This window comes from Agelaius tricolor, unplaced genomic scaffold, assembly GCF_023055355.1.
Source record: "Agelaius tricolor isolate 1412-34295 unplaced genomic scaffold, bAgeTri1.0.p SCAF_1, whole genome shotgun sequence".
Classification (NCBI taxonomy): Eukaryota; Metazoa; Chordata; class Aves; order Passeriformes; family Icteridae; genus Agelaius; species Agelaius tricolor.
The window spans coordinates 48894340-48909880 of NW_027269261.1; the positions used below are offsets into that span (position 1 = coordinate 48894340).

General features: G+C 36.5%; 1 protein-coding gene across 2 annotated transcripts in view; it reads right to left on the reverse strand.

Annotated features, from left to right (window-relative positions):
• Nucleotides 1-250: 250 nt before the first annotated feature.
• Nucleotides 251-15541, reverse strand: part of ADGB (androglobin) — a 98901-nt gene continuing 83610 nt past the window's right edge. For both annotated transcript variants that reach the window (XM_071433144.1, XM_071433136.1), the window contains 7 exons: nucleotides 14981-15092; nucleotides 9366-9472; nucleotides 7704-7859; nucleotides 5755-5863; nucleotides 3626-3713; nucleotides 2278-2461; nucleotides 251-651 (listed from right to left, as the gene is read on the reverse strand). In XM_071433144.1, coding sequence (XP_071289245.1) covers nucleotides 502-651; nucleotides 2278-2461; nucleotides 3626-3713; nucleotides 5755-5863; nucleotides 7704-7859; nucleotides 9366-9472; nucleotides 14981-15092 — 906 coding nt within the window. In that variant the 3' untranslated portion in view covers nucleotides 251-501. The remainder of the gene's footprint in view (nucleotides 652-2277; nucleotides 2462-3625; nucleotides 3714-5754; nucleotides 5864-7703; nucleotides 7860-9365; nucleotides 9473-14980; nucleotides 15093-15541) is intronic.

Consider the following 15541-nt stretch of genomic DNA (forward strand, 5'->3'; position numbering starts at 1 on the left):
ATAGAAAGCTTGTGAGCCTACTCAGTCAGGATTTGGTAAGCCTCCCAATGTTAGCATATGAAAAGTGTGGTTTGTCACTATTTAATTATGATAAACTCCACAAATTGTCATCCATTTAAGGAGCCAGGTCAAAAGACTTTCAAAACTGTCAGGTTGCATTCACTGTTTCAACTCTGATTCATTCTTGACTCGTTCTGTTTTGATTGAAAAATAAAAAGACAAAAGGCACTGGGATTTTGGGAGAAGAGTCTGAATGGAATATGAATTTTATTGCAAAGTTATTCAGCAAAGCATAAAAACTTAAATAGTGGCAAGTAGCTTTTTAGAATACTAGATAAATTTTTTCACTAGCAACAGGCAAAGAGATAAAATGTGATGTAGTTGCCCAAAAGTACTTGAAAATAAGAAACATTTTTTCTCATCTTTGCATATGAACTTTCTTTCCCAAACTGTTAAATAAAATTCACAAGTGCTAGCAACTACACTTTTTTTGCTAAACCTTTACCGTTTTTTGTTTTTCTTTCGCTCTGCTTTCAGGGCTGCTTCCTGGGCTGCCAGTTCTTCTTCTTTTCTGCGCTCGGCCTCCAGCAACTCATTTCTGTATGCTTCCCGAATGCTGTAAATTCTGCCTCGTGCTTCATCCAAGGATGCCTGGCCAAAAACAAACAGCAATACTGCCCTGCTCAACACATCAGTCTTGGTTTCACCACAAGCAACTGCATCCTTCTGTTCTGTTTCACTTTGTGACTCTCTAAGTACAAGGAGAGCATTTCTCCTTTTCTTTTTACATGGATGTTTATTGTCTTCTCAAAAGAAACAGCTATATGTCAATCTTTTCACCATGAAGAAGAGAAAGTTTAGGAAAATCCTTTTTAAACTGCTGGCATAATAAGATAGTTGTGTGAAAGAAGAATAGGGCAACAGAGTAGTTACCAACTGGACCTAGTCCCTTTTCAGTTACAGGTTTGCTTTGCAGTCTTAAACAAGTCTATTAAAAACTAGGTGTTAGAAATGCTGGAATGGCTTAGGAGTTGTGGCCTTTTAAGAAGCTAAAGGAGCCTAAATCATAATGACCTTCAATGAGACTTTGGACAAGTGGGATTTTGACACCTCTGAAAACCTTTCCCTTTCCATTTCCATCCTGAAAAATGGGGATACCTGGAAATCCGTATATAGTTCTTTGTGATCTACAGATGAAACAACTGCAAAAGTGTTTATCAGCACAGTGTGCATATTCACAAATAAATCTCATTTTAAATTCCTACTGTGAAACATTTTTAATGGAAATAGTTTCTAGAAAGAGTCGAGGTTCTACTCTTGTGAAAAATTTGCCCTTCTAATATACAATATGTTAGGCATCCAAAATCATAGCAACATCTGAACACCTGGACTGGCATCCTTATTAGGGTCAGCCACTGCTGGAGAACTGCGGCTGCTTGCTGACCTGTAGTTGAGTAATATAAATCAGGCTGTCTGGGAACTAGCTAAGATGTTTTCAAGTAAGATTTCTGTAAACAGGTTGATTTGATATAAAATTATTTTTACTGTCTCTTATACACTTTTAAGAGCTCTGAATTGAGCAGCTGATTGATAGTGGTTATTGTATCACCACTATAACAAACAATTTTTTCCTGTGGCTGCTCAACAGTTAAGCCAATTTGGTAAGATACTTGTGCCAATTTCATGTGCAGTGCATTGGCTGAGTTAATCCTCACAATGGATCCTACACTAATGCTACTACATTTATTATTTATAGACATGCTTTTTTGAGGTTTAATAATATAAATTCTTCATTTGCTGGCATTGTGCATATTCCAAGGAAACTGCATTCTCTAAATTTTCTGAGACACTTTAAGAACTTATCCCCCTGTATAATTGTTTTTTTTATTACTTTTCAAAAAGCTGTATACAAGTCTACAACCAAAAAAATAGTCAGACTGTAGATGCTTTACTTAATAAGCATTTGGTCATGTATGTCAGTTTTCAGTCTGGTTTTTTTCTGACTTATAACCATCCTTTTATGGTGATATAATAGTGTTTTTGCAGAGAGTGTATCAAGAAAGTACCAAGAATATCATATTAAAGATATCATGCAGTACTAATTTTTACTTTAGAACTTTTAGTTTTACCCTTTGCCCAAGTGAAATTTCAAGCTTGTTTGTTGCTTCTAATCTGTAGTACTGAATACAAAAGCTTTGATAATGGTCGATCAGGATATTCAGACTAGTGGTGGACGTCCCAGCAGCAGTTAACTGGAAAGTAATCTTGAAAACATACCTGCAGGTTCTCATACATTTCAAGTATGTTTTGCTTCAATAAAATCCTCTCATTTTCTTCTTTTTGTCTTTGTTCCATAGCCAGCATGCAAAGTTGTCTAAAATGATTGAATTTTTCTTCTTTACGTATCTGTTGCTGTTGAATGATAGACTCATTTCTTAGCACAGGTTCAGATATTGTTTTTCTAAAAGAAATGCAAAACAGATATTTGTCTCATATCAAATCCAGTTTTGGTTGATGTCTATTTTGCTTAACATCTATAGGCAAGTATTTGGGTTATATTTGGCAACATCACCATTATATGCTTAGATATGGTTAAGGAGTGACTTTTCCTCTGCTTCTATATAACACCAATAAGAAAATACATTCCTGAGACCGGGTCTTCTTATACTTGAATGTCTATTTTAAATCTATTTGTAAAATCATGCTCATCTTCGAGCATATGAAAAACTCCTACATGTGACACCTTTAATTTGCAAGAAATATGTTTTCAGAACTTTTTGATACTTCTGAAAATTGAGAAAAATGCAATTTATCTTCTAGGGTTCTTTTTTTGCTTTTGACATAATGGCAGGTAAGTGGATAATATACTTTTATATTTTGTCCTAAATGACTAGTGTAAAAATCAAGGAGTTGAAGACAAATGAAATGCTTACAAGATTTAAGCTTGTGGAAGATATTTTGTCATATTTTTGCCATACTGTTTTAATGCTATTCGCTTCAGTATAATGCCAATTTCTTTCTCAATTTAAAATTAAATTAGAGTATATTTTTCAGCATTTTTGAAGTCTTTTGAAGATCAATGAAATGCAAAAATGCCACGTTGAATACAAATGGACTTAAGCATGAAGTGGGTTATAGCTGCAGCACAGCAAACAAGGAGGTGCATTTAAATTAGCTCAATAAGTTCATGTCAACACTTGTAATCAAAAATATAGTTCTTTTGTATAATAAATGTAACCAGTACAATTATTTCAGCTATTAACTATTATTCACTGCATTTGTTAAATATGTTATTTTAAAACTGCATAACATCCTGACAATTTTTTTATGACCCTGGGGTTGGCTCAGTTGGTTGGAGTGTGGTGCTGATAACACCAAGCTGTGTGGTGGTGATAACACCAAGCATGTGCCCTGTATGGGCCATTCACTGAAAAGCAGGACTTGATGATCCTTGTGGGTCCTTTCCAACTCAGAATATCCAGTGATCTTGATGCTCCTTTCAAGAAGACTGAAATAAGCATATTTGCCCTAACACTCATTTTCTTCAAATGTTTATGTCAGATACTCATTACATGAAGTGCAGTGATTCAATCCCTTTGACATTTATTATGTTAGGGCAGTTTACCTTGTGTAAGGACTAAGGTCTATAAGCTCCCATTTTTTTTGCTGTGTTTTTAATCTTGAGTCAATAGCTGTTTGTGGTGATTGCTTTCCTGTGGTAAGAAAATAAAAAACAAAACAGATTAAACTGGTTATGTGGTTATCCTAGGGAGATCCACCTAAATTCTTATACCAATTTTTCTTACTTTGGCTCAGCAAAATACATTATTAAATGAGAATATAGGCTGGAGAGGTATAATATTTCTGCCCTTTTATTTCCAACACTTAGGATAGAATCGAAGATGCTATTAAAAACCCACATATACTAGGAGGAAATTAATATGTGCATTTTAGCTAAAACCCCTCTACTTATCAAAGTTAGTAAATCTAAGCAAGAACATTGACTTTGCAGTGCCTAAAAGATATAAAAACAATTTCTGGGTATCATATTCTTTTGTTTAAAAAAATCATAAAAATCTGATTCTGCAGTCCTGGCTGTAGTTTAAAAAAATTATATTCCCTCTTGGGGAGAAGATTTAATTTAAGAAATACCTGTTTAAAGAAAAATCATAACATAGTAAAACTGGTATTCTGAAATCTTAGACTATTTTTTTAACCACATGGATAATGTGGTTAAATCATGCTGTGTTTTATTGTAGCATTCTTGCAGTACAATGACACATCTGATATTAAGCATGGCAATGGGCTGAGCTGCTTTGTCATTATTTCAATGCTTCCTTCTTTTAATTTGTCTCAATGTGCTGAAAAAACCTGTAAAATTCGATGAGATTTAATGATGACTGTACTAGTTTTATCTTATAAAAACTCTTTCATTACCTTACTTATAGCAATAACTAATTGAATGATGTTAAAAATATTCCTGGACTTTTCTCATGAGAAATAGAAAGCGGTTTATGAGCATTAAAATAATTACTTTCTATATATTTACTGTCTATACATAGACAAAAATACCAGCCTTCTCTGCTGGTCCCAAAGAGTGACTTGGATCTGTGGAAATGCCTTATTCACTGCCCATTAAAACAGTATTCTCCAGAATACAAAAATCTTCATTAAGATACTGCATATTACAGAAATGTTCAATCTCATCATTGCCAAATGCTGCACTCTGTGGAACAGAACCACAACAACTTAAAGTCATTGGGGTGTCACTCTTTACTTCCTAAGACATTATATTAAACTCTAAATGCTTAGTTTAGAACAAAGCCCCTGGTGGACAACCATTAATTTTGAAGTCCTTTAGCCAGTAACTTTGAGGAAACAATATTGCTTCAAGTAACCAATATTGTATTAAAGGCATTAGGTGAGGATTAATTCTGCTTTAATTTCTGAATCTGAATCTTTCCTGTGAAGATTACTTACTGGGATGGAAAAATACTAATCTATAGTTAAGTACTGGTCACAGGTTCTAGTTCCATGCACATGAGTCATGACCAGATATTGTCACAATCAGACTGGGAAGTATTCTTTCCTTTTTGTGATGGCCTCAGTGTAATCACAGAAGGAAATATAAACCAACAAACAGGTTGAAGTCTTGCACCCAGTTCAACTTTTCATCTGAGTACAGAAATTGGCAGGAAATACATATGAAGAATCCATAGAAGTTGTAATTACTAAATAAAATTAGACAGCACATATGGAAGCTTCCAGGAAACTGATGTTACTCAATATGCACTTTTTGACACCTCACTTCCAGACCACTCTCCATGAACAGCTTCCATGGACTTTACTTTGGGTGTATTAGTCTCTTACCGGCATGCTATTTAGCTGCTAAACACTTTTTTAGCATTTCTACAGTAAAGAACTTTGGTACTTGGAATTGAGGGAGAAGGTATTTTCCACTAAACTTCCAAAAATTTCAGATTAATTAATTTAGAGTTGTACTACAGAAGGGCTACCTGAAGTTTGCTTAAGGGTAACTTGGCAGCCTCCAAGAGCTGTGAGGCTGTATCTGTGTCTGGAAATAGAGCAATGAAACAATTCAAATAAAGAGGGGATAGAGAGCAAGCCTGCCACTGCACATTTGGACACCTTAATCGGGGCTGATCTATCCATCTACTACCAGTATTTAATGCAGAACCCTTTCCTAAGGAGTGGAACATGCTGAACAGAAGACATAGAAAGCTGTACTTTTACCTTCTTCTTCTGAACCAGGTGTTAAGTCGCCAGTCTCAGCCTCAGCTATGGGTTCCTCTGAATCTCTCACAGCATACTTATTAATAAAACGCACACGTTCCTGAAAAGCCTACAGATCAAAGTTTTACAATCCAGATAAGAAAACTTTTACAGCATATTTCAAATCTCAAAGATTTTTCAAAAGTAAGATTCTATAAGTCTTCAATAAGACCTAACATGGTCTTATTGGTCACAGAGTGCAGTGTGCAAGTCTGCCTGGTTCTGGAATCAGAAAAGATGCCAGGATCCCACTGAATCAGTCATGAGACATTGCACACTTACCCTAAAGATGTCTGTCCAATGAAATGCTGGGAAATCACTGATCTCTGGGCAGTTTAAAATACTATTGAGATTAAAAATAAAATAAAAACTGTATAGCTGGATGTATGGCAAATGCATCTCCTAGGAGCTCCTATAGCCTGATGATTTACACTTCCTCTTGAAAAATGGGACCTTTGAGTGCAAACCCTTTGAGACTCAATTATCTTTGATGCCAAAACCAGACATCAGCACTTCTGTCTTTTCAGAAGGAGACTTTGACTCACTTGGAATTCTCTTAAGGGCTGTCATTGCCAGAATGGACAGAGAAGCCCTTTGGCTTTTGGTCAGCCTGGAGTCAGGAACTCAATTTCCTGAGTCAGAGGGTCTCTGACCCCTGGAATAGGCAGACATTGGGCCAAGGTTGTCAAGAAGAAAGGAGAGGAGAAGCTACTTAATCTGGATAGCATAGCCCCAATTTAGACCTTTTTTTTTAGCATATTCTATTGTTGCTGCAATTTTCTTAATGACAGCTGTTTTAAAAAAAGTCACAAACATAAGGGGATTCAAAAGTGGAATCCTGTAGTTGCAATTCAGTTGATTTTCTGATTAAAAAAGATAACAGTGATAGAACCAGATTCTGAAGAGTCTTCACACATCAAAGGGGATTCATTTCTAGCTAACTTTTAGGAGGTTGTACTTGCATTTTCAATCTCAGCACAACTAATCAAAGCTGCACAGCAGCATTTCTCCTTAGTTCAGAGTTTAACAGAGTAGTGTCAGGAAAAGTTTTGAGCTTTGAACACACTGAAAAGAACTGAGAAAATCTGAGAGTGTAACTGAGAAGGCTCGTGTTTCAGATTCATTTCTGAAAGTTAATACTAAAACACCCAAATTTCTAAGCTGGGGATTCTGGCTGTACATACCTTAAGGGTATTGGTGGTGATAGGGAATGACTGTCAGATGAGTTTGAAGACTGCACTTTGTTATTTTATTTTTCTTTGCTAATGATGCTTCCAATTCTGAATCAGCACTGCACTTTTTGCTTTGCTAGAAAGAACATGTATTATTTTTCCATTTCAAGCATATGTCACTTCAAAAGCACCCAGATGCACCTGGCAACTAGATCAGTATTGCTTCTCCAAAACTGTGAATTCATACCGAGTGTGTTACAGGCTCTTGGGTAACCTGCAATGCAGACTGAATTTGGAATGCTGGCTGAAAGGAACAATTTTGGTACGGGTATGACCAGTTGCCAGTTCTTCAGGAGAAATAATTTTTGGCATGTTATAGCAGTGTATTTCTCGATAGAATCTGTTCACGCTAAACATTAAACTTGTCACAAGTAGCAGCTTTGCAAATGTGTAGAGGTAGTGGGCTTTCTAAGGAGAAACTTATCTATGTTTTGTAAAGTAGAACCTAAAGTCTCAGTGATCTACAGAAGGCTGATGTAGACAATCTGGATTCCTACCCAGAAGTCAGGCACATAATCACTTTTAATGCTTTAAACTGTAAAATTTCCTGTCTTCCAAAGGGGTGAAGAGAACAGCCCTACGAAGGCAGGTTTCTGTTGTGGCAAGTGCTCTACCATTTACAACAACTCCTGGAACTTGTGAAGAAACATCACTGTAGAAATATCACTCTGATATTACCTTGACAGCTCTCCCTGGCTCTGCAGACTCCCATGCTTCTTTCATGGCTCTGATCGCATCTACTCGCCGGGTGTCCTTCTTCACCTCCAGAAACTCTGCCTCTTTCTGGTCACTAACTATGCGTAGAATACAGTAGGGGGCATTTGACTCTCCTGGCTGAAAGCATCATAAACATAATGTAGTCACTGGTATACATCTACTACCACTCTTTAGGATGAAGTTATGGTTTTGTGTACTGGTAATTTTTCTGACTGATACACATTGTACATTGACAGACTTTGATGTGCATTATGACATAAACAGAGGCTGCCAAAGGAAAGAAAGATTACTTTGCAATGCCTGGAAGCTCTTCGAGGCATTTTGTTCACATGTTTTCCCCCACTCCCATGCAGCATGCTTCACACTCCCAAAACTGAACAGTTTGTCTGAACAAGAGTATTTTGTGTGATTTTTCATGCAATTGTTTTATCTCCTCTCCTCTCCTCTCCTTCCACAAGCTTCTTTACTAGTAGCCTTATTATATTCAAGTGGGATTTTTGTATAGAAATAAACCTTGCTCTGTCTCGTAAGGTTCTTTTCCAAGCACTTCCCAGTCTCTCCAACACCTTAATGCATGGCTTCTCCAGAATCACAGGGTAAGTAGGGCCTGAAGTCTAGTTGACTAATCTGATGCCTGACCAAGAAAATAGATACTGTGCTGCATATTTTTCGGGAAAACATATCATTTGGAGAAGCTTTAAGCCCAAGACTTAGAACTAGGTTAGGAGTTAAGCTCTTGTTTGAGACTATAGGTGGACATCTCTTTCTGCAAGGGCTCCATCTCAAGACTTGTATCTGTTTTAGTGGTGGACTCCCAAGAACCATCATCACAGCAACTCTAGTGTAAGGCAGAATCACAGAGAAGTCTGCTGTGCAGCAAGGTTAGTCAACTAAAAAAAATCAGTAGAGATTTCTTAATGAAAAGCTCTATGGTTCTTTGCTTAAGCTACACACCATGAGGCAGAAAATTCCCAGCAAAAGCAATGCCATTAAACAAGAAGCTGTCAGTTCCTTCATTGCTTTCCATTAATCCGTTTGCAACCAGTAATGTCAATTATTCCTTTTAAGGCATAAAGGCTGGCAATAGCTTTTCAGACAGCCACAGAACACTCAGATGATCCATCCCAGAGGATAAGAACTTCCAGGTAAGTAAGTACACACCAATTTTTCTGCCACTGTATGTCTGCATGCTACTGACAATTGTGATATATGAGACACGAACTGACTACAGTGGAAAAACCTATTTCATCTCCCTAGGAACCCATGGAAGCCACTACAATGAAGGATTAATGGGACACAAATATGGTGAATTCTTGGAATTTGGTAAGCCTTCAGCAGAGACAGAAACTACAACAACAAAAGAAACAACCACCTTTTCCTTTATACATAAACAAAGAAATGAGCAAATTGTGTATCTAAATCCAGGATGCACATCTTTTACATTCAAATTTTTTAATTCAACATTTCTCAAGTGTTAAGCTAAAAAGGTGGCAAAGGAGGGTATAGAGAAATACAAGGGACATTTGAAGTCCTAGCAGTACTGATCTGCAGACCTGAGAATATCTCTATATTCAGTGCAAGGATGGCACATTCAACAAATTGAGGCTTTGGCCTTGTTCTCACCTGAGATTCAAGTGGTGCACCTTTCCAGAACTCCTCTTTTTCTATCTTCTCAGATGCTGTATCTTTTGATCCTCTGGTTGATTTAGGAATATTTGCAATCTTTTTAACTTGGAAAGAAGTGAGAATTAGGGGAAAACTGTGCTCATCATACTTTCTCCTGTGTTTTACTCAAATGTAGTTATAATGCATTAGGATTGAGAGAATGTCATTGTTATCCATTAATATAGTTCCCCACATAAAACCCAGGGTGGAATAACAGCACAAAACAACCACACAGAGAGGCAAAGGAAAGCCAGTTAATTAGTTGACACTTTCAAGTACTATCAAGAAAGAATATGAGGACCAAACAACTTTTAAAAACATACTTACAAGGTGAACACATTGTGACAGCCTTATCTGTCCTAAATAACACTTTACCCAGGGCTTAACTGAGAGTTTACCATGGTGCCTGCCAGCAGTCACTGCATTGCTGCTTTGTGTATGGGTCAGTACAAAGACTGCAATGCACAAAATCACAGCCTGGCTCTCACTTCCCTTCTACATACAATCTCTGTCAGTGTTTGTTATGCTTGTTATGCACCAGGAAAGTATAAAACTCAAACCAGGTAAAGTAAATGTTCTCATTATCTCCCATCCTAAGACTATCTAGAACAAAGATATCTAGATTCAGTAAAACAGGGGACTTCTCTCAGAAAAAAAAGTTGATATGAGTGACTGTTTCACAGTCTGATGATCATAATAAGATATCTATCTTTCATTTAATACTTTTAAGGTAGATATCTTTCACTTAGTGCTTTTCCAATTTCTTTCCACTGAGGACAAATCATTGTACTGCACAGTTAATGAGCTTTGGATGGGATCTGTATTGTCATGGCAGAGGTTATATGGATACATAAAGCTGTAAATATTAAAGACATAGAAACATATTTGTAGCTCACATATAGTTTCACATACAAATATATATTATATGGTATATAAGTGTGTTACATCATACATCGTACTTGTGTTTATCTAGAAATAGTATTATTCTTATCTCCTCATGCTACTTACAAAATGTCCAGTGACATTTTACACCAAAGTGTAAAGCTTAAATTGGTTCAGTGCTACTAAGGCACATATTAATGAATAAAAGCAAAAAATTAAAGTGGTCTCCACAAATATTGAATATAGTAAAACAACTCCACAGGAAATGCAAATATAAAACAGTGATGAGACAAGTAAAAGTTATAAAATTGCTACATAAATGGCTCTCTCTTTAATTTCACATTATCATTATATAGGAGCACCATAAATCAGTCTGGTGTACTAATAAAGCCTCTGATTTGGCCTTATTATTACACAGAGCAATATAGCCTGGGGGCCCAGTCAGCAGGGAGCCAGGATGCCCGAAGGCTAAGCTAGCTCAGGCCCGTAGCTGTGGGCCAAACCCCATAGCAAGCTTGGTGGCTATCAGCTCTATAGTGATCGCAGGCTCTTAGGATTTCAGCTCTTGCTTACTAGGTAAGTTTGCCCTTGGCTTGAGGCTGCAGCAGACAGCAGAGAGAGGAGAAGGAGAGGTGCTGACTGTTTCCACAGAGATGGCTTTATTGGGGAAGTCTGCAAAGGGTCCCAGCAACAGCTCTTCTTCTGTTGAATGGGGCACAGTATGCCCTTTTTATAGGGTTGGATAGAATCCAAACTTAATGAATGGTAAGGGTTTAGGGGTATCCCTATTTGACCAATAGTAAGGGTTAAAGTAACATTGCCTTATAGGGTTACAGAGATAGGTTATGGGGCGGAGGTCCAGGGAGACAGGAACTTCTTTGCTGCCTCAGCATTCCTATTGTTCAGATTCTCCATGGTGCTTTTCCCAAATCTATGGGGTTTACTACAGTGTACATACATTATTCAAGGCATTATTAAATTTTAGAGAGGCATTATTAAATTATTTATTGTTTACACAAACACTCAAAGACATTCAGTGTACTTAGCTAAATGATCCCAGACAAAGACTTTCTATGTCATGGGATACTACAAGCTTTGTCTGGTATCTAGAAATATTTTGTGACTCTGAATTATAACATTTTGATGCTCTGAACTTATAGCATACCCTGATAAGTTAGTAAAGAACAAACAAGCATAAGAAATTACAGGGGCTATAATGAGGTAACCTACTTTAACTCCAGATATGTAGGCTTAGGGCAAGATTAAGCTGGGCACTCCATCTTCTCCTGCTTTCCCAGTTGCATAGACAGCCCTCATCAACAGCTTACACTTCTAAGTTAATTTAAGGCAATATGTAAAATACGTGCTGCAGTTAGCATTCAGCACACAGTGATGCTTCAGCTTGGGGTTGTTACAGTTGCACAATAAAAGTGATGATCTTGCTACAAGAAAAATAAAACCAAAGAACCCAGAAACGTAATAGCCAAAAATCCTAAATACAAAATGAACCTTAAAATGATGTTGTTCACACAGTCAAGCAACTGAAAATGGTGCTAGCAGTTGCAAGATTGCCTGCTTATTGTTCCCCTTTTATACAAGAATCTTGAGCTTACATTTTAAAGTCTTTTTCCATTGAAAGCTTGCTCCATAACAGTGCTCAGAAGAAAGAGGCAAAAAACCACAAAAACCAACCAAACAAACCAAACCAAAACAAAAATCAAATAAACAAAAAAGGGAGGAAGAAAGGTGAAAGAATAAAGACACTATAAATAAACTACATGGAACTTCCTAATTTCTGTGTACTTAGGTTTTCCTGCCTAATGCCTTTTTAATGATTTTTTTGTAGAGTGGGTTCTTTAATGAAACATTTAATGGGATTTTATATATAATAAATATGACTAAGTATTATTCACAAAGTAACTTTTGCTAACACAGTTCTTTTTACAAGTACAAACATCAAGAAATACAAAATTATCATAGCATCTGTGTATCAGAGAATTTACTTTCTTCAAAAATGTTCTAAATAAGTATTAATAATACTGGTGAATAGCAAGAGTATAATAGCATGGGTCTTAATTTAAAGGGAGACTATTTTAAAAGATTTTAGTAGCTCTTAATACAGAGTTGAAATTTATCATTGTCATGATAAATTAGCTTTAATACAAAATTAACTCTAGATGGCAGTCTTGGCTTACATGAAAAAGGGATACTTGAAAAAGGCAAAACATTTTGCATAAATTTTTCACCTGGCTCACTGCAGCATTCTTAAAAATCACGTGGTGAAATAATACCTTTATGGTTATATTCAAACATTATTATTATATGAATTTTGTGTCTGACAACTTGTGTTGGCAATTTTAAATGGTAAAGGTCAGTTTTCAAACTGATTTAAGACTAACTCACAATCAGAGAAAGGAATAAACATTTGGGCTTTTCTCCAAAATACTGAACTATAGTAAGCACTTCAGATAAATATTGCTGTCAATAGGGGTACAAAGGATAAACACTAAATATCAAGTGAGTATTGATGTTTCAACTTTTTGATATAAGTTGTCTTTTCACTCTGTTGGCGGCCTAGGCAATTTGTTGGTATCCTTGTATAAGCAGAGACACTCAGTTAATAAGAACTGTGAAATGGATTTGGTTACTTTGAAAGGCAGCATTTCTGAGAGGGCACAAAAATTACACCATTTAAAAATTATTATATTTACACCATTTTAAAATAATCCCAAGAAAAAAAGTGCTCGTTGTCACTGACTGCAAATGAGCATCAATTAGCATGGAGAAGGGGAGCTATGAACTGGAGTAGTGCTACCTTGAGTTCAACGAGAGAACACGCATGACATTGCCAAGATTTAGTGATATGAGCTGAGAACTAATGAAGAAATTTAGGAGATTAAGTCACCTCCTTTGACCTGCAGTTTTACAGACCATGGAGGAACTGTATAAAAGGATATTGTCAAGTGCAAGCTGTCACAATGTAGCCAACTCAGAAGGGTAAGAGGATGTAATAGAATGTCTATTGTGAGAAGGAGTCAAACAGGGAAAACTAAGAGAATGAATGGAATAATCTAGGAAGAAAATGTGATATTGTGAAGAACACAACAAAATACAAGCAGGTGAAATCACTAAAAGAGCTGTGTACAAGTCTGTAAGCCTACATGACATAGCTCCTCAAATGCCACTAAAACTGACTACAGACTACAGCAAACCAAGAAGATATATATTTTTAAAGTTGTGTAATAATAACTGAAGAAATAATGAAAAAAATCTCAAATGCTGCATATATCCCAAACCCAAGAAATTAAATAATATCCATCAGCAATTACTGCTGTTGAATCTAAGTTCAGTCCAGAGTACTAGAAATTACTGAAAAAAAGACCTGACCAGACATTTAAAAAGAAAACTGTAATGGAATAAAAAGTGAGACATACCACTAGTAAATAAAATCAAGCCATCCTAAATAAATATTTTTGAGTATTAGCAAGTGTATGTATATGAGGAAGCAAATAATATTTTTTTATTACTTCTTTTAAAAATTGAGTTATAGAACTTTAATATTAATGGTACAGAAAATCTAATGAATGCTGGGAAGTAATATTTTAGGTTCTGCAGGAACCTAGGGGTGAGAACACAGGAGAATCAGCTGCATGTGTGTGTTGATGTCCTGCACCAGCAGCCGGAGTAGGGCTGCAGCCTCAGAGATTGTAGGGGATGCAGAGGCAAGCTATGGGGGACATTAGGTGCAGCTGGTGGAAGAATCTGCCTTTTCAGAAATATACAGTCTGTCTAGGGGACTTCCATTCTTTCCAGCCTAAGAGGGAAAATCAAGATAAGGCAGCTGGTGCTGTTTGTGTTTCTGCTGAGTGTCTGTCTGAGACCTCTGTAGCTGACAATGTGTGTGTGTTTCTGTGTATATATACACCCTTACATACACATATACATCGTGTGTATCTGTGTCTATGTGCACATGCTTGGTGGGATTTCATCTTCAGCCTCACAAACAGTTGGATCTAGGAATGTGCAGTGGCAGAGCCTTGCCTCTCTCAGGCTCTTGGGTCCAGAGTGATAAACTTTAACATAATAAAGATCTAAATAATCTTGTGTCAACCTGGTTGATAAAAGAAGAAGAAAATATGACACACTTATCTAATTTACAGAATACTGACTAGGATTCTAAGTGCTTTTAATATGTCTTGGGATTGGTTTTTACTGTCCCTTAAGAAGAAATGCTACAATAATCTGTAAAAAACCCAAAACCTTCTGTAATTTCTCTGTCCCCTTCATGACTTAAACATACAGACTGTACTTGGGAACTTTTCTAGCCTTTTCTCTGGCTAAATTCTTCTCCCAGCAGTACAGAAGGAATACATTTCCCAAACTAGGCCTTTCCCCACATCTTGTTCAGTGCATTTTCTTATATTATCAGCAGGCATGCTTCTGTTCCAGATCTACCTAAAGCTGGGCCCTAAGAAGGTGTCTTGCAGTGTAGTCTCTGATTTCCTTATATTTTGTGAACTGAAGATGTAGATTCATGCAATCAAACTTCATTTCTAAGAACTACAGAAGAAAGACTTTTCTGGCCTAGTTATTTCACTCAAACAGTGAAAAAATGTTGCTTGTAGTAATAGATATTTTTTAAAAGCAGTGACATGATACATTTGACTAAATATGTACTTAGATTAACCTACCTTTGATATCATCTTTCTGCTTCTCTTTCAGTTCCTGAACAAGCAAAGACTCACTCTCAGTAAGTGGCCAACTATCATGCAACACCAATGCCTCTATTGAATACTGGTGAGACTGCAAAGAAAATGCAACATGCTGAAGTCATAGCAATTGTAACAAGCATTCAAGTCCTGCAGGTTAATAAAGTGCCAGCTATTGAATTCAGCAAATAAAACACATAATTAATTTACAAGCTTGCACACAACAGCATTCACAAGAAGCTTAAAAAATTAATGTTAATTCCACAGATCTCATTTTAATTCCTGTGAAGTTAAACAATTACTCATGTGTTTATCAAGTAAAACTAAACTGGGCTACACAATAAGGAGCTACATTCCTGTAAGATTTCCATGTAACTTCCCTATGTATGCCATGTACTACAACAAAGACTTTTGTCTTTGATTTTAAGACTTACTACAGGGCTTTGAGCCCTTGTACTAGCACTCAATAATGCCTTAATTTGAGGCAGAGGTGACAGGGTCCATGGGCTGTTTCAAACGTTGTCCAAACTGAATTGGAAATGA